Source organism: Trichomycterus rosablanca, chromosome 10 (genome assembly GCF_030014385.1).
Source record: "Trichomycterus rosablanca isolate fTriRos1 chromosome 10, fTriRos1.hap1, whole genome shotgun sequence".
NCBI classification, from domain to species: domain Eukaryota; kingdom Metazoa; phylum Chordata; class Actinopteri; order Siluriformes; family Trichomycteridae; genus Trichomycterus; species Trichomycterus rosablanca.
The window spans coordinates 37,081,639-37,099,797 of NC_085997.1; the positions used below are offsets into that span (position 1 = coordinate 37,081,639).

At 37.2% G+C, this 18,159-nt stretch overlaps 1 protein-coding gene across 1 annotated transcript; it reads left to right on the forward strand.

Moving 5' to 3' along the window:
* Positions 1-3,754: 3,754 nt before the first annotated feature.
* On the forward strand, positions 3,755-17,072 carry LOC134322118 (uncharacterized). Its single transcript, XM_063003988.1, has 6 exons — positions 3,755-3,825; positions 3,953-4,116; positions 6,484-6,822; positions 6,948-7,298; positions 16,611-16,672; positions 16,983-17,072. The coding sequence occupies exons 1-6, from the start codon at positions 3,755-3,757 to the stop codon at positions 17,070-17,072; spliced, it is 1,077 nt and encodes a 358-aa protein (XP_062860058.1).
* The last annotated feature ends 1,087 nt before the right edge of the window (positions 17,073-18,159 follow it).

The following is an 18,159-nucleotide window of genomic DNA, read 5'->3' on the forward strand; positions in this document are numbered from 1 at the left end:
TCTACAGTACCAACTACAGTACCATCTACAGTACAAACTACAGTACCAACTACAGTACAAACTACAGTACCAACTACAGTACAAATTACAGTACCATCTACAGTACAAACTACAGTACCATCTACAGTACAAACTACAGTACCATCTACAGTACATACTACACTACCAACTACAGTACAAATTACAGTACAAATTACAGTACAATCTACAGTACAAACTACAGTACCATCTACAGTACAAACTACAGTACCAACTACAGTACCATCTACAGTACCATCTACAGTACCAACTACAGTACAAACTACACTACCACCTACAGTACCATCTACAGTACAAATTACAGTACCAACTACAGTACCATCTACAGTACAAACTACAGTACTATCTACAGTACCAACTACAGTACCATCTACAGTACAATCTACAGTACATACTACAGTACCAACTACAGTACCATCTACAGTACCATCTACAGTACATACTACAGTACAATCTACAGTACATACTACAGTACCAACTACAGTACCATCTACAGTACCATCTACAGTACATACTACAGTACCAACTACAGTACAAACTACAGTACCAACTACAGTACCAACTACAGTACCAACTACAGTACCAACTACAGTACATACTACACTACTATGAATGAACTTGAATAAATGAAACTTTACATGTGCTCTTCTTTGAGTGAAGTGCTACATCAAAATATGTCCCCCTAGAAACACACTAATAATCTTCGTACTTAATCTTCTTTTTTTTGGCGGATGGCAACTACATTTTTGGTGCATTACCGCCACCGTCTGGACTGGAGACACTTTCATCCTATTTATCCCTGATTCGTCCTGATTCGTCCTGATTCGTCACTTCCCTCTGCAAACTCCTGTCCACTAGTGATGGGAATTTCGGCTCCTTTAAGAGAGCCGGTTCTTTTGGCTCGGCTCACTAAAAAGAGCCGGCTCTTTCAGCTCCCAAGTGGCTCCTTAGATTTTTTTTGTTGCTTAAATTAATTTATTACCAAATTACATGTAAAATTAATTACTAATGTAAAAAAAATTGTATCAAATGTTTATTATTTAAATTGCTTAATTTATATACTCAACATGGAACAGAGTGCTCCAACAATAAATTATAAAATACAAAAACAAAGACCCATCTCAATTAGACAAAAAGATCTGATTGTGTATATTATTTGTACATTTGCATCTAGAGTGGGATGGCACGGTGGCTAAGTGGGTAGCACTGTTACCTCACGGCAAGAAGGTCCTGGGTTCGATCCCCAGGTGGGGCGGTCCGGGTCCTTTCTTTGTGGAGTTTGCATGTTCTCCCCGTGGGTTTCCTCCGGGTGCTCCAGTTTCCTCCCACAGCCCAAAGACGTGCAAGTGAGGTGAACGTTCCTGTCATGAATGTAACCAAAGTGTAAAACGTGACGTTAAAATCCTAATAAAAAAAAACTAAATAAACAATCATCTAGAGTGAAACAACACATCAACAAAGCATCACTCAACAAAATATAAATGAAAATGTGCAAAACAAAAAGAAAATCCAGGTGAAAGCATTCAGGTGACAGTATTTGTAAGTATTTAGTGAAGATTAGCATTCAGAAAAACCAAGCAGCTCATCTTTGAGGGGTTGATCCTGTTTCTCTTTTCTGTTATGATCTGCCCTGTTAAAAAAGTTTCTGTCTGAGGGGACAGATACACAGTCTATGTGCCATCACATGTAGAAGATGTGGGTAGACTGAACACTTGGTCTCCCAGTAAACACTTGGTTCAGTGGGTCTGAAATTCTCTCTAAAAGGGGATTCTCGTGTCCAAACTTTACTATTTCCTATCACTCATTTTCCTCACCTTTCCAGCATGTAATGTCTGGCTGTGTAAAGCGCTGAGTTCTCTCTCCCTCCTGTTTGTGTGCACGCTGTCTGTGTGTGTGTGTGTGTGTAACCCCTCCCCTCCTGCTCAGTGTAATTACACAAACGCCACCACGTATCTTGACCAATCACGTGCTGTTTTGACAGAAAAAAAAAAACGGATCCCGTCGTTCACTTTAAAGAGCCGGCTCTTAGAGCCAGATCGTTTGCGACCGACCCATCACTACTGTCCACTCACCGCCTGCAACAGCGCGTCACGCCGTCCTCCCATCGCCATCTCCAGCCGGACGAGAGCCCCCTCCAACCCTGGCTGGTCATGTGCGCAGATCCTGTCCAAAATATGACCACATTCCTCTTCGTTCTTAATACAAAATATTACAATTTGAAAACACAAAAGAAAAAATGTATCAAACATGTAAACAAACTTATAAAATATAAACTGTCATTTTATGGCAGTTAAAGTGACTCTTGATCTTTTATTTTTAGTTGTAAAGATCTTTGGTGTTATTTGATAGTGTTATTGGGGGTTTCCACAGCCCTGGTACAGAGGGTGCGGCACCACAGCAAGAGTGAAAGTTTCTTCATTCCGCCTCTGTACAAATGATGGATCTAACGGTTTTACTTCTTCTGTCAGCGTTAATAATCAACTGTGATGGTAAACTTCACTTTTAATCATTACTCTGTTTGTCTGAGTTTACTGATCTGTTAGAGAAATGTCATTAAATTTGCAACTTAGCTACAGAAAACAGTCAAATATAAATAATCTGTTTATTTGTACTGCAAATATTTTAACTATTAACTATCAGATTTTTACTGCAAGATTTACACAGGTTTTACACTCGGTGGCTTTTCTGCCTTTCTGCTCAGAGTGCCATCAGTGGTGTAACAGCAGCTTTATTTCCTCATGTGCAGTTTCTTCTGAACTGACTTGTGTGGCTGTAAAAATCACCTCATGTCATCAGAACATTACACAAACAATAGTCACAAAGTTAAAAACTTGTTTCTTTATCCAGTTGTTTGTTTGTTTGTGTGTGTGTGTGTGTGTGTGTGTGTGTGTGCATGTTTGAATTTTGAAAGTTAAACATAGGTTACTCTCAGAATCATTTCAGAATACTTTTTACTTTTTTATTAATAACCTCAATATTTCACTGAAACAATCTAAGCTATATGTAAGTTTATTCTAGGAAAAGTAAATCATTATCAAAAAGTATTTAAAAATGGTTCACTAGTATTGGCACCACTAGAAATTTAACTCAGTTAACAGATCCCCACGTGAAACCACCTTGAGCAGGTAAAAATTCAGTACTGCACACACATCAGATGGAGCGTGTAACATTGCAGCAGAATTCTGGTAATTGTAGACGACTAGATTGGGGAAAAAATGCATAAATAGAAAATTAAAAAATGACAAAAGCTTGTTACTATATTATTATTATTATTATTATTGTTATTATTATTATTATTATTATTATTATTATTATTATTATTATTATTATTATTATTATTATTATTATTATTTCACCCAAGTGTAAAAATAAACTCACTATCTTCTGTTTTACTAGGGTATAAATATTAAGTGATCCCAAAATATTTAACACATGAAAGTGAAACCTTTCATTAGTTCATTAGTTGGTCAGTGAGAAAGTAGCTACACACAAGTTTAAGTTTAAGCAATAATAAATAATGGGACATGCCTGAATAAGAAAGCAGGTTTGTTTTCCCTCCAAGCACAGTAATGAGGATATTTGGCAAGTCAAATATTCTTTAAGGCTTACAGCTGGAGATTAGCTACTCCAAAAGTGTTCGGATGACTCCTCCATTATTGGATGCGTCACCAGGGACAACAAGGATGAGTACAGAGGACTGATCGAGAGCTTCACCATGTGGTGCAGGAAAAATGACCTGAAGCTCAACATCAGTAAGACCAAAGAGACTGTGGTAGATTACCAGAGGTACAAAAGCCCCCGTCTCTGTTTTCATTCAGGGAAAGGAAGTAGAGAAGGTGGATTTCTACAAGTACCTTGGGGTACATATTAACAGTAAACTGGACCGGACACATAACACTGATGCTTTCTATAGGAAAGGACAAAGTGGGCTGTTCCTTTTGACGAGGATGAAGTCATTTTTGCTCCTTTTTGCTGTGGTGTGCTGGGGTGGTGGCATCGAAGCCAACAAACTGAATAAGCTGGTTAAGAAAGCCAGCTCTGTGGTGGGTCTGGAGCTGGACAGTCTGGAGTTTGTGGGTGAGAGGAGGATAAAGGACAAAATCAGAGCCATCCTGGTCAATCCCTCTCAACCTCTAAACGAGTAACTGTGGCGGCTGAGCAGTTTGTTTAGTCACAGGCTCATTCCACCCAAGAGCACGACGGAACACTTCAGGCATTCTTTTGTGCCCATTACCATCAGATGGCATAACAATAGCAGAATACACAAACTGTCCTGGCACTGACCAGCCAACAAAGCACACACAATAACTCAAAGATCCTTTTCCCCATGCTTTTTCCTGCACTTGACAATGTGTTCTGTTATACACAACATACATATGATATTACATAGTTTTCCTGTATAATTAAAATGTGTCATACTGTTGTATAATAGTTGTACTACAATTGTACTTATACAGTTTATTCTTTTATTTTATTGACCCTATTTATTTACTCTATCTTCAACTGTGTTACTCTGTGCTGGAGTTGCTAAAACACTCAAATTTCCAACATGGGGATCAATGAAGGAATCTTATCTTATCTTATCCTTTGAGGTTACACAGTCTTAAAATCTAAAATAAGATGCCACATCCATATCAGCAAACTATTTGGAAGGCTACTTAATGCTGGGTTTAGTTTAAAGTACAGTGTATCACAAAAGTGAGTACACCCCTCACATTTCTGCAAATATTTTATTATATCTTTTCATGGGACAACACTATAGAAATAAAACTTGGATATAACTTAGAGTAGTCAGTGTACAACTTGTATAGCAGTGTAGATTTACTGTCTTCTGAAAATAACTCAACACACATTAATGTCTAAATGGCTGGCAACATAAGTGAGTACACCCCACAGTGAACATGTCCAAATTGTGCCCAAAGTGTCAATATTTTGTGTGACCACCATTATTATCCAGCACTGCCTTAACCCTCCTGGGCATGGAATTCACCAGAGCTGCACAGGTTGCTACTGGAATCCTATTCCACTCCTCCATGATGACATCACGGAGCTGGTGGATGTTAGACACCTTGAACTCCTCCACCTTCCACTTGAGGATGTGCCACAGGTGCTCAATTGGGTTTAGTCCATCACCTTTACCTTCAGCTTCCTCAGCAAGGCAGTTGTCATCTTGGAGGTTGTGTTTGGGGTCGTTATCCTGTTGGAAAACTGCCATGAGGCCCAGTTTTCGAAGGGAGGGGATCATGCTCTGTTTCAGAATGTCACAGTACATGTTGGAATTCATGTTTCCCTCAATGAACTGCAGCTCCCCAGTGCCAGCAACACTCATGCAGCCCAAGACCATGATGCTACCACCACCATGCTTGACTGTAGGCAAGATACAGTTGTCTTGGTACTTCTCACCAGGGCACCGCCACACAGGCTGGACACCATCTGAGCCAAACAAGTTTATCTTGGTCTCGTCAGACCACAGGGCGTTCCAGTAATCCATGTTCTTGGACTGCTTGTTTTCAGCAAACTGTTTGCTGGCTTTCTTGTGCGTCAGCTTCCTTCTGGGATGATGACCATGTAGACCGAGTTGATGCAGTGTGCAGCGCATGGTCTGAGCACTGACAGGCTGACCTTCCACGTCTTCAACCTCTGCAGCAATGCTGGCAGCACTCATGTGTCTATTTTTTAAAGCCAACCTCTGGATATGACGCCGAACACGTGGACTCAACTTCTTTGGTCGACCCTGGCGAAGCCTGTTCCGAGTGGAACCTGTCCTGGAAAACCGCTGTATGACCTTGGCCACCATGCTGTAGCTCAGTTTCAGGGTGTTAGCAATCTTCTTATAGCCCAGGCCATCTTTGTGGAGAGCAACAATTCTATTTCTCACATCCTCAGAGAGTTCTTTGCCATGAGGTGCCATGTTGAATATCCAGTGGCCAGAATGAGAGAATTGTACCCAAAACACCAAATTTAACAGCTCTGCTCCCCATTTACACCTGGGACCTTGACACATGACACCAGGGAGGGACAACGACACATTTGGGCACAATTTGGACATGTTCACTGTGGGATGTACTCACTTATGTTGCCAGCTATTTAGACATTAATGGCTGTGTGTGGAGTTATTTTCAGAAGACAGTAAATCTACACTGCTATACAAGCTGTACACTGACTACTCTAAGTTATATCCAAGTTTCATGTCTATAGTGTTGTCCCATGAAAAGATATAATGAAATATTTGCAGAAATGTGAGGGGTGTACTCACTTTTGTGATACACTGTATGTAAAATCTATTTTTTCATCTGTGCAATGTTTTCTGTGCCACTGGCTACCACACATACTCTAAAAGACAAAACTGATAAAGAAAGAATAATCAATAGTAGTGTTCAGGTTCAAACTGAAGCAGAAAACCAGTAAATCAAGTGTTCATAACAATGTTTTGGTTTATTTCAGGGTTCCGTGTGCTGGGTCCTTCTGACCCTCTGAGTATCCAGCTTGGTGGCTCAGTGATGTTACCCTGCTATGTTGAAACTCCTCTACCGATGGATGAGCTGGAAGTGGAGTGGAAGAGAACCGACACTTTAGTTCATTTGTGGCAGAATGGACAAAGTGAACCAGAGTCTCAGAACCAGGATTATAGAGAACGAGCACATTTCTTCTCTGAGGAGGTCAAACATGGAAACTTCTCACTCTTACTTACTAATGTAACCAGTAAAGATGCAGGAGTTTACAGATGTGTGGTTTATACAGGGAAGGAATCTAATGAAACTTTAATTGAAATAAAGGAGCCAGGTGAGTGAATCCTGATTTCATTTGTCCCCATTTAAGTGAAAGCTTGTTTATGGAGGTTTATGACATTTTAACTATTTTAGAAAGAATATTTTACAGTGAGATCTTGCTAACAATTCTTCTTTCAGATCATCTGATTGTAACTGGAGGTCACGCTGTATCTGCTTATGCCAGTCAAGACATCACACTGAATTGCTCAGTAGAATCTTATTTACCACTAGAACAGATAGAACAGATTGAGTGGAGGAAAGTGGATGAAAGCATCTTAGTTCTGCTGTATGAATATGGTGAGGTTCTGACAGACTCCAGTGATGAGAGATACAGAGACAGAGTTGAGCTCTTCAGCAATGAAGAAGTTCAGAAAGGAAACTTCTCACTGAGACTGAAGAACGTCAGAACTGAGGACAAAGGGCGGTTCATGTGTGTAGCGTTTCATGAAGATTTATCAGCTAACACCACTGTGGAAGTGCAGCAGCTTGGTAAGTCAACATCATCATACAAATATATACATGTGAAGGTTTAGTGGAGCCTAGAACAGCTATTGGTAAGCTGTTGGTATTCATGTTTAGTTGCCAGTACAATTAGGGGGTATCTCTTTTGCAGCCTCAAGTCCTCTGGCTTTCCATAAGATTTTGGAGTGTGTCTGGAAAATTTACTGAAAAGATTATTCGAGGCATAGATGTTGGTTGAGAAGGCCTGGATCAAAATCCAGTCTAATCCAAATTTATTACAAAGATGTTCAGTGAGGTCAGGACCACTAAAAGTCTTTTACACCAAATATGTATAATTATTTAGTGTATAATAAAATCTTTAGCACTTCATTTAGAATGGTGGTAGATAAAATTTGCACAGCTATTAGAACCTAAAATTTGTATATTAATGTACAAAACAGTTTTGGTTTTTATTTACAGATGTTACATTATAACAACATTATTTAAATGAATTTCTGATTTTTGTGTTTGCAGGTTTTTCCTCTTTACATTATGGGATTTTTTTCTTGTGTGTAGTTGCATTAGTCTCACTGTTGTTGAGCTGCTCAGCATTTATTTCTGTAAACAATAATGGTAAGTCACGTCTTAATTAACTGTGTTAAAATAAGGCATCCAAACACAAATATTATTAATTTATTATTTTGCAGATTACAGCAGAAGATCTTTGGCTATACAGTGCACACATATTGTTTGACCAAATACGGCTTTATTCTTTGCCTTTATTCTTTGTGGTGTAATTGAGGGTACGTACTGAACTTTATACTTCTTATAGAAATAAGATATTTTTTGCATGTGTAGATTATATTCAACTGCTTTAGTTTTAATATTTTATATACTAATTTACACTTATATATAAAAATAATGAAACTTCATAGTGTCATCAGCCAGGTCTTCCAACCTAAAATAATAATAATAATAATAATAATAATAATAATAATAATAATAATTTTAAGCACCTTTCAAGATACTCAAGGACACTGTACAACCACAGAACATAAAACAGCATGTAAATGTTATAAATGTCAAAACAATAAACAGCACAAAATGAAGAAGTTAAATAATTACAATAAAAAACAAACACAGGTAAAACTCATGTCTGAGACAGTGAGTCTCTTCCTTACCTCTGCAACACCAACGTTTACTGTCTGGTTTTGGTGTTAGCAGAATTCAGCTTCTCCATGTTCTAAAGATCTTTAAAGAAATCCGCCACCAGCCAGTAAGGTAAAGTAACAGGAAGTGATTAAATCAAATGATAAACAACCCATTCAGATTATAGGGTAACACTTTACAATACGGGTACATAACTAAGTAACAACATAACAACAGTCGGAAACAAATTCCTTGTGTGTGTAAACATACTTGGCGAATAAAGCTGATTCTGATTCTGATTCTGATTCTAAGCATATACTAACACTTAACTACCAGTGTATTAACAATGAGTTTATACATAAACTTATAATTAGTGCATCATGAATTAATGATATGTATACATTAACAAATTAATGAGTGACATACTGTATGAATAGCCATTAATAAAGACAGCTGTTAACTACTAACATACTATTAAGTCATTCTGTTTAATTAATTAATTACTAACTGTATTAATTAACATTCTTTCAGTAATGCACAATACATTGTATATGCGGAGACTATTTAAATTAGACACTGTTTATACTGTATATCATCTTTATATATACATGTATATAGGTCAAATTATATACCAGTAGTTATCAGGTCTTGAACAACAGTTTTAGTTGGTGTTTTTAAGAAGGTACATGGAATCAGTATTCAACATATTATGTCATGACTTTACTTGGTGGGGCACATCATCATGAAGTCATGCTGAATGTAGACACATTTCATGATGCAAAGATACATTAACTAATGATGTGTAAATATGTAGTTAATTAATAAGTGGATAGTTTATTTAAAAATTTAAATTTGAATTATGAAGCAGTGCACCAAACCAATATATATAATATATAATATATAATATATATATATATATATATATATATATATATATATATATATATATATATATATATATATATGTAATAATATATATATATAATAGAAATGTCAATATTTTTTTCCATGCCATTCCCAGCTTTATTTAATGTTGTGTGTGAAACATAAAGGACAAGAAAACTGTTGATTACTGATTCCAATTACCTTCTCAACAACACCAACTAAAACTGTTGTTCAAGACCTGATAACTACAGGTATATAATTTGACCTATATACATGTATATATAAAAATGATATATAAACAGTGTCTAATTTAAATAGTCTACGCATGTACAATTTATTTTGCATTACTGAAAGAATGTTAATTAATACAGTAAGTAGTTAATTAGTTAACAGAATGACTTAGTATGTTAGTAGTTAACAGCTGTCTTTATCAATGGCTATTCATATGTCACTCATTAATTTGTTACTTTTTATTGACAGTAATTACCAGTGCCAGTAAATCAATGTCTTTACAAAGACAAATTTAAAAATATAAAGAAAAATGTTTGGTGTATTTACTTCATTTGAGATTATTAGTGATTGTCTTATTAGCGCTTGATGAAGTGATTTTTGTTGTTTCAGGGTCTGTAGCAGAAGCAGTAACTTGTTCAGCTCTAAATCCTTTAAGAATTCTTTCCCTGTTTTGGGCAGCTCCTTATTTAGAAGAATTTCATGGTAAGTATTTATGTTTTGAGTATTATTGCTAGAAGAGTACTTACGAGTTTGTGTGTTCTGATAATTTAGTCACATTAAATGTATTAGTATAAATATCCCTGGTATCCTGTTTCTTCTCGATACGTTTCTTATTCCATGTTCCCTTGTTGCTGATGTTATACACTTGTGTTCTGCCTCTTCTGTCCACCGCTTAGCAAATTTTGCAGGGGTGCCAGTATTTTGGAGGGGACAGTACATGTCCCTCACAAGTGTATGTAAACTTACCTGTACCTATAAACAAAAATATTATGACAGTTTGAAAGAAGAGGGTGAAGATGAAATGTGTTAGAAAGGTTGTTGATTAAAGTCATAAAGTAAATGTAATCTAATCATATTATATGTATTTTTGGAAATATATTTAGTTTTCATTGTGTTTATTTTATTACAGAGAAGCTGAGACGATTCATTATGAAATTAACAATAACACTGGAATATTGTATAATATATAGTGCTGCTATCTTTGGTGAGTACATGTGATTATTACTGTCTCATTTGCAAGGTTTTACATGAAGCAGTGCTGCTACCTCTGTCAGGTACCCATTAAAAGATAAAATATAGCAGACTGGACCAAGTCCGGCATCAACACCCCCCACCTGGAGCAAATTAATACTAAACGAGGCTCAGGACATAATGTGACTGTACACAGTGAGAATCCATTTTTGGCTGATGCAGTGAATTGACATGCAATTGTTATGAAAAAGGAGTTTCCATTTCCATTTATATTTTGGCTCACTGGTACAACTTTGGAGGGTTAAAACCCCCTCACACCAAGAGACACATTTTTAGGAGGTGGGAAAAAACAGTACCAGGAGGAAACTCATGTGGACAACATGCAAAATTCCCCAGAGACTGGAACTAGAGGCAAAGATCAAACTCCAGTCCTTAGAACCCATATTGCTAAGCACCACCCACTCTACCAGATGTGCAATCGTGATGCCCTAAATTTGACGGTTCCCCTTTAATTTACAGTCAGACCCAGTACAAAATCCTATTAAAACGCAGTTCAGATGCAGATTTCAGTGAATTAAATTTACATGCAAATTCATATTTCAGCATTTCCTTCTACATAACCTCTTCCATTTATTAAATTATAATCTTAAAACTTAAGCAATTACTAAAATAAACATATTACATTTAGAAATCTGTATAAGTTGCATGAAACTAAAGAAATTAAATTATTAATGTATTTTTATTAGATTTTTTTTCTTTTATGATTTGTGACAGTAGGTACAAGCAGAGACTTTTTATACATTATTTCTTACATTTGTGTAAATATTGAATTTTATGAATCTGTATCATTGTGTTTTTATGTTCTAGCTTTTTTTTGGTCTGTCTGGTATGATAGAGACCAAACAGTTAACTATTTATTACTGGCGATACTACTAGGTATGAACTGCTTCGTGTTTGTCATCAGCTTCTTACAAGGTAGGAGTTTCAAAATCTAATATTTTTTCCAAATAATTTATTATAAAGACCCTTAATCTGTACCTCCATCATATAAGTTACATTCTTTAGTTAACCTTTTTTTTCAATTTTATTTGAAACAAAATCTAATGTTTTAATGCTCCAACCTACATTTTTAAACATGGGCAAAAAGACAACAAAGAAAGTAAATGTTAAAAATGTTTTAAAAAAACACAAACAAATAAACAAACAAACCAAAACAAATAGTAAACATTGAGGGAATGTACAGGTATGTTACTGATTTCTTGTTGCTGATTGGTTAGATTGCCTGTCAAAATCATTATTAAGAGAGACTCAGAGATGGTTTGAACAGACACAGGAAGTGCTGCTGGTCTTCCTCGAGTTCTGATTGGTAAATCAAACCAAACTAGACCTGTTTCTTAAGGGTTATGTTGTTCAGAAGAAGTTTTGATCGTTCTCTAGGGTTTGTTGAGCGTGGTTCATTTCTGGCTTTGTATGCAAGCATTATTATTTTATATTTAATGCTGGCAGCTACAGGAAGCCAGAGAAGAGAGCACATCAGTGGGGTGATGCTGTTGTATCAGTTGGGTGATGATGTGGCACTGTTTAAGTTAATTAAAAACCAGTTCACCTGCCCATTGTACTGTCAATATTCTGTTTACTTTTCACTCTTATTTTGCCTCTGTCCCAACTTTTTTGAAGTGTGTTGCAGGCATTAAATTCTAAGCATGTTTCTATTTACAAAACACAATGAATTTGATCAGTGAAAACATTGGAAATAATTTCTTTCTCATTTATTCAGTAAAATAAAGATTCAAGATAATTAACAATCACTGATTCTTATTTTTACCATGTCTCACCTTTTCTGAAAATGATAATATAGCAGACAGGTTGTGGGGTTGATGGATGAGAGTAGTTGTCAAAATTCTTCAGTGGAAATTGGAGAGAAGCAGGTGAGTGAGTTAGGGGTTGAGGATCACCAGAATAACAGTAGCTGGAGAGTTGGTTGGTTTTGTTCATCTTTTCCTAAAAGAATATGGCAGAGGGATCATTAGAAGTGAAGATGGCATAAAGTGTGTGAGGCTCTGGAGCAAACTGTTTAAGTTCTGTTTTATCGACAGTCTTAGTAGCTTTCTCATCAGATGAGAACTTGGACAGGAGTGTGTGGTAAGAAAGGAGAAAATAATTAAGATTTAGATTTTCCGCACTTTCTCTCATCTCTACAAGTGTAAAAAGAGTCCACAACAGACTGCTTAAATGTTATGTCTAAATATTAAAAACAAAAATCAATCAGTACATTTATGTGTTTAACTAGATATTTGGGATTAATTTTTAGTTAACCATGATCAGTTTATGTGTATGTGGATTAATTCATGCATCATTTGCAAAGACAAATCTGCCTGATTCCAGCCTTGCTGAAGCACCTCCAGATCTATACTGATCCAATCAAAACCAGTTGTCTACAATCGAATATCGGGTTGAGTCATGTTTACCTCAAATGCACCTCATTACATGAATAATTTATACATTTTAATGGATTAAATTACTGCATGTCATTTGTATGGCAATGATCAGCAAACTAGTGTAACTCTGATCAAATTATTTGTGTTTGTTTTTCCTCTAAAATATCTTTTGAACAACCAAATAATTACTTAATAATTAAATTAATAATTTACTTTTTCACATACAGTGTATCGAAAAAAAGAATATATGCTGCATAATTACTTCCTTAAAGAACTGAACAACTGGTTTCGAGTGATGGCGATTATTTTCCATTATGAACGTAATCTTGGTAAGTAACATTAATTAGTAACTAATGATTTATTATATTTAACATGACAGCCTGAATCCTTGATTCTGATTAAAAAAAGCACAGCTCTGATGTACAAAGCTTTGAAATACTGACATGTGCAGGATGAATTGCAGGTACAGCTGAGGTCAAAAGTTTACATACAGTTGTCTTTGTGAATGTTTTCTGCAACTAATATTTTTCTACAAATGATTAGTTTGTAAAGATGATTAAAAAAAACCTTGAAAAAATGGCTCAGTGACATATTTGATTTGTGAAAATGTATCACCTACTTTCTGACTAGTACAGAACCTCCTAAACTTTATTACTGTAGTGATATGTCTGATAATAATAGCATTAAGGGCACAGAGGCATCATCACCAAATCAATGACAGTATAAAACTTTATGCATTACAGCATTTAGCAGACACTTGCACAAGACTTGCAATTATGACACCTACACCTACAAATCTGGTAATAAAAAAGTATCTTTACTCTCCTTTGTTACATTTCTACCTGCATTGCCGTCAACATCTACACAGTTTTAAATGGGTGGGATTTTGTAAGCTGTATCAGCATCTTGTGGGAGTTTTGTGGTAATTTAGGATTCTGGTCTGCACTAAGTTTATTAATAAGTATTAAGTAAGTGTTACATACAAACTGAAATATTTTTGTATTTTTGCAGAATTAGGCTGGACATTATTATTTTTAATCTTGGAGGTCTTGGGTTTATCACTGGCCATCTACTTTCAATATACGATTCTGAAAACTGTGAATGTTTAGGATACTCCCTGATGAAATGCTGGAAAAGATTCTAACATTATTTAATAAAATTTGGAGTGAAGGTAAATTACCAAAAATATGGAAAAAGGCAATAATTCTTCCATTTCATAAACCAGGAAAAGATCCAAATAATCCAGGGAATTACAGACCAATAGCTTTGACCTCACATTTAGGAAAGCTCATGGAAAAGATGGTAGTTGCTCGTTTGAACTACTTTTTGGAAAATAAATATTTGATTAGAAGTTATCAAACTGGATTCAGGAAGAACAAATCAACCACGGATGCACTAGTCAAACTCTGTAATGAAATAGAGAAATCATTAATTATGAAAGAAGGAATGATTGCAATATTTCTTGATATTGAAAAAGCATATGACACTATGTGGAGGGAGGGTTTATTAATCAAACTAGAGAAGATTGGAATTAAAGGTAAAATGTTTAACTACTTTGACTTTTTGTCACAACGTACCTTGAGGGTTAGAGTAAATAATGAATTATCAGAAGAATTCATAGTGGAAAGTGGAATTCCCCAAGGGAGCGTAATCAGTCCTATATTATTTAACATTATGATAAATGATATATTTGAAAAAGGAAGTGAAGGATTATTATATGCCGATGATGCTGTGGTATGGAAAAGGGGACGTAATGTCTCATATATAGTAAAAAACATACAAAAAGAAATAAAAATATTAGAGCAATGGGGAATGGACTGGGGTTTTAAATTCTCCATGCAAAAATCCAAAATGATGTTTTTTACTAGAAAGAAAATTACAGACAACTATAAAATAATGTTGTATAATCAGCAAATTGAAAGAGTTAAACAATTTAAATACCTAGGAATCTGGATGGATGAAAAAATGACATGGAAACATCATATAATACATATAGAAACCAAGTGCAAAAAGGTACTAAATCTCATGAGGATGATCTCAGGGCAATACTGGGGTGCAGATAGGCAATCCTTGATGAACATATATAAAGCACTAATCAGGTCAACCATAGATTATGGATGCATAGTGTATAGGTCAGCATGCATAACATCTCTCAGAAGATTAGACAGGATTCAATATAAAGGAATAAGGATTGCTTTAGGAGCCATTAAAACAACACCTACATGTGCACTTCTAGTAGAATCTAAAGAAACCACACTCAAACTAAGACATGATCAATTATCCTTAACATACTGGGTAAGGCTGAAAGGGAGTGAAAATAATCCATCTTTATCTGTTTTAAATGAATGTTGGGAATATCAAACAAAGAATAATGGTTTTGGATGGAACATTAACAACTCAGCAGAAAGATATGGAATTAAAGATTTTAAATTTAGTCCTACATTAGTGATGAGTAGGGTTCCACCATGGTTATTACCAACCCCAACTGTTGATATTAAACTACTAAAAGAAAAAACAGAACAACCAAATGAACAAAGTCTTACAGAATGGAGTCAACGGTACCTTATTACTAAATATTATGGTTTTATTAAAATTTTTACAGATGGATCAAAAGATCCAGAAAATGATCACTGTGGAATAGGAATCTATATTCCAAATTTTAAGAAAAAGTATAAATACAGAGTAAACAATTTTTTATCAATTTACTCAATAGAAATGATAGGAATAATAACTGCTCTGAGGTGGATCGAAGAAATCAAGCCAATAAGATCGGTTATATGTACGGATTCACTAGCAGCTTTAATAAGTTTAGAAACAGGTAAATCAGTAAGAGAGGATTTAGTTATGGAAGCTAGGCATATCTACAGTCATCATTTCTCATACATCACAAAAACATGCTTTTGTGTTTTCATACAGGAATCAAACAATCAAGATGAATGCACGTTATACTGCAGCACCAACTGCACCTCAGAGTCTCTAGAGGTAAGAGGTTTCACCAATTACAATTTAAATACCAAATTACTTAAGATTAGTACACATTATTAATACTCATTATTAGTACACATTATTAGAACACATAAGTACTTAATAATTAGTGCACATTACTTAAGCAGTCGTAGTGCTTTATGAGCAACAACGGGTTAAGATTAGACAATTTGTAAATGATCCAAAAGATGAACAACAAGGTTCTTTAACAAGTAATTCAGAGAATTTTAAAAGTTTCACAGTTATTATTATTATTATTAATTTAAAATATTTGTGCTTAAAATGAAAGCCGAAAAAACATGATCTTCAAATGTCATTGTGTTATAACCCAGCTTGTTTTAGTGTGAAATAAAACCACATGAGATCAGGAATAATTAAACAGATCTTGGTCAGTAAAAACAGTCTGATGATGCATGAACTAATGCAGGTTAAGATTTGTATTGTGCATCACAGAATTCACATCTACAAACATAAAAATCCACAAAATCTGCAACTGTGATTATAACGAAGCCTGTAGTAGCTGGTGAACGTGCCCCGGGTTCCCGGCGAAACAGGTCTTACAGAGCTCAGAAAACTAAGCCCTAAGTAGTGGGTTACTCATTAGGGCTGATCGCCCGCAGCTGTGGGGCTGACTATTTAAACCAGCTCCACACAGCTGCGGGTGTCGCACCTTCTGTTTGTTTTCCGTCTCCTGTGGTAGCTCGTCCACACTATTTCTTAGCCGTAGGTGGTAGCCCTGGTGGCGCAAGGCCATTCGGGCAGGTAAAACCGCAAGGTTTGAGGTATTGAGGGTTTTCTTTACTTCTTAGAAATTGGGTGGTGCGACGCCGGGCAGTCCGCGAACTGCTGTTTGTTTATCGCTTTAGCCATTAGCATTAGCGGTTGCACGCCATGCCTCTGTGTGGCGCTGGTGTCTAGCTCCGCTATTAGAACTCTTATTGAACGCTGTAATCGAATTCGGTAACCGTTGGGTGGCGACCCCGTACAGCGTTCGGTCGGTCTGCCAGCGATCCCGGTTCGAATCCGCAAGTTAACCTTGCCTAACTGTGCTTGTCTTTTTTCCTCCTTTCAGGTCGGAGTGCCTCTGCCCCGCGACCGTGAGCTCGTCGCACTCCGAATAGTTTTCCCCGAATGTCTACCGCTGTTCCGGGGTTGGCGTTAAGCAGAGCCTTTCCCTCTCGCCTCGGCTTACAGCAGCGTCTTCAGCGCCAACGCGCTTTCGTTTTGCAGTGCCGCGTTAGCGCGGTGTTAACGCTCCCGGCTCTCACTACGGAGACCGGGGTTCGCGTCCGTCCTGTTGTGCTTTTTTTCGCTGCACCCGCAGCCTTCCGTCGGAGGTTCCGATCGTTTTTTTGGTTTGCTTTATTATTTCTCTGTTTTATTTTTCTATTGATTATTATTTAAAAACAAAAATAAAAGCTTTATTTTTATCTTATTCCTGCGTTTGAGTCCTCCCTTCTTCACCATCGTGACAGAAAGGTGCGACCAGTATGGACTCAGCAGAGCCACAACCAATCGCGGACGCACTACGCCACCAAGGAGTGGCGTTGGGCAGGCATGAGGTGGCCCTCAATGAGCTGGCTCAACGGGTAGCCGCCCTTACCCGGCACCCGCCCACCTCTGAGCCCACCCCTAATCCCGCTACCCACTCTGGGGAGTCTGGAGTCCGTGACACCCCTATCCCTCCCCCCGAAAGATATTCGGGGGACGCGAGGAGGTGTCGCGGCTTTCTTCTTCAGTGTGCTTTAGCGTTCGAACTTCAACCCTCTCGCTACCCCACTGAGCGTTCTAAAGTCGCCTACATTGTCTCCTTGCTTTCCGGCAGAGCTTTAGAATGGGCTACTGCTCTCTGGGAGCAAAACGCACCCGAGTGCTCCTCCGAAAGTGCGTTCAAGGAGGCTCTCAAGGAGACCTTCTTTCACCCTTCAGGGGGCCGTGAGGCAGGCCCATGCCTGCTCGAGCTCAACCAGGGCAACAGATCGGTAGCTGATTTTGTTGTGGAGTTTCGAACGCTAGCCGCAGAGTGCGGTTGGGACGAGGGGGCTCTTACCGCCATTTTTCATCGTGGCCTCTCAGGTAAGATTAAGGACGAGCTAGCCACTAGGGACCCACCCACTACACTTAGGGCTTTTTATACGCTGGCGATTTCCATCGACACTCGTCTTCGCCAGCGTGCGCGCGAACGGAATACCTGTCCTCCGTTTATTCGCGCGCAAGCCACTCCCACTGTCTCTCCACCCGAACCGGAG

What these genes read in the sequence shown, in the direction of transcription:
- LOC134322118 (XM_063003988.1), top strand. Translation starts at nt 3,755, where the DNA reads ATGTGGTGCAGGAAAAATGACCTGAAGCTCAACATCAGTAAGACCAAA. An exon ending in ACTGTGGTAGATTACCAGAG is followed by an intron (nt 3,826 to 3,952) that starts GTACAAAAGCCC and finishes TGCTTTCTATAG; the next exon opens with GAAAGGACAAAGTGGGCTGT. An exon ending in TGTGGAAGTGCAGCAGCTTG is followed by an intron (nt 7,299 to 16,610) that starts GTAAGTCAACAT and finishes CTCCTGTGGTAG; the next exon opens with CTCGTCCACACTATTTCTTA.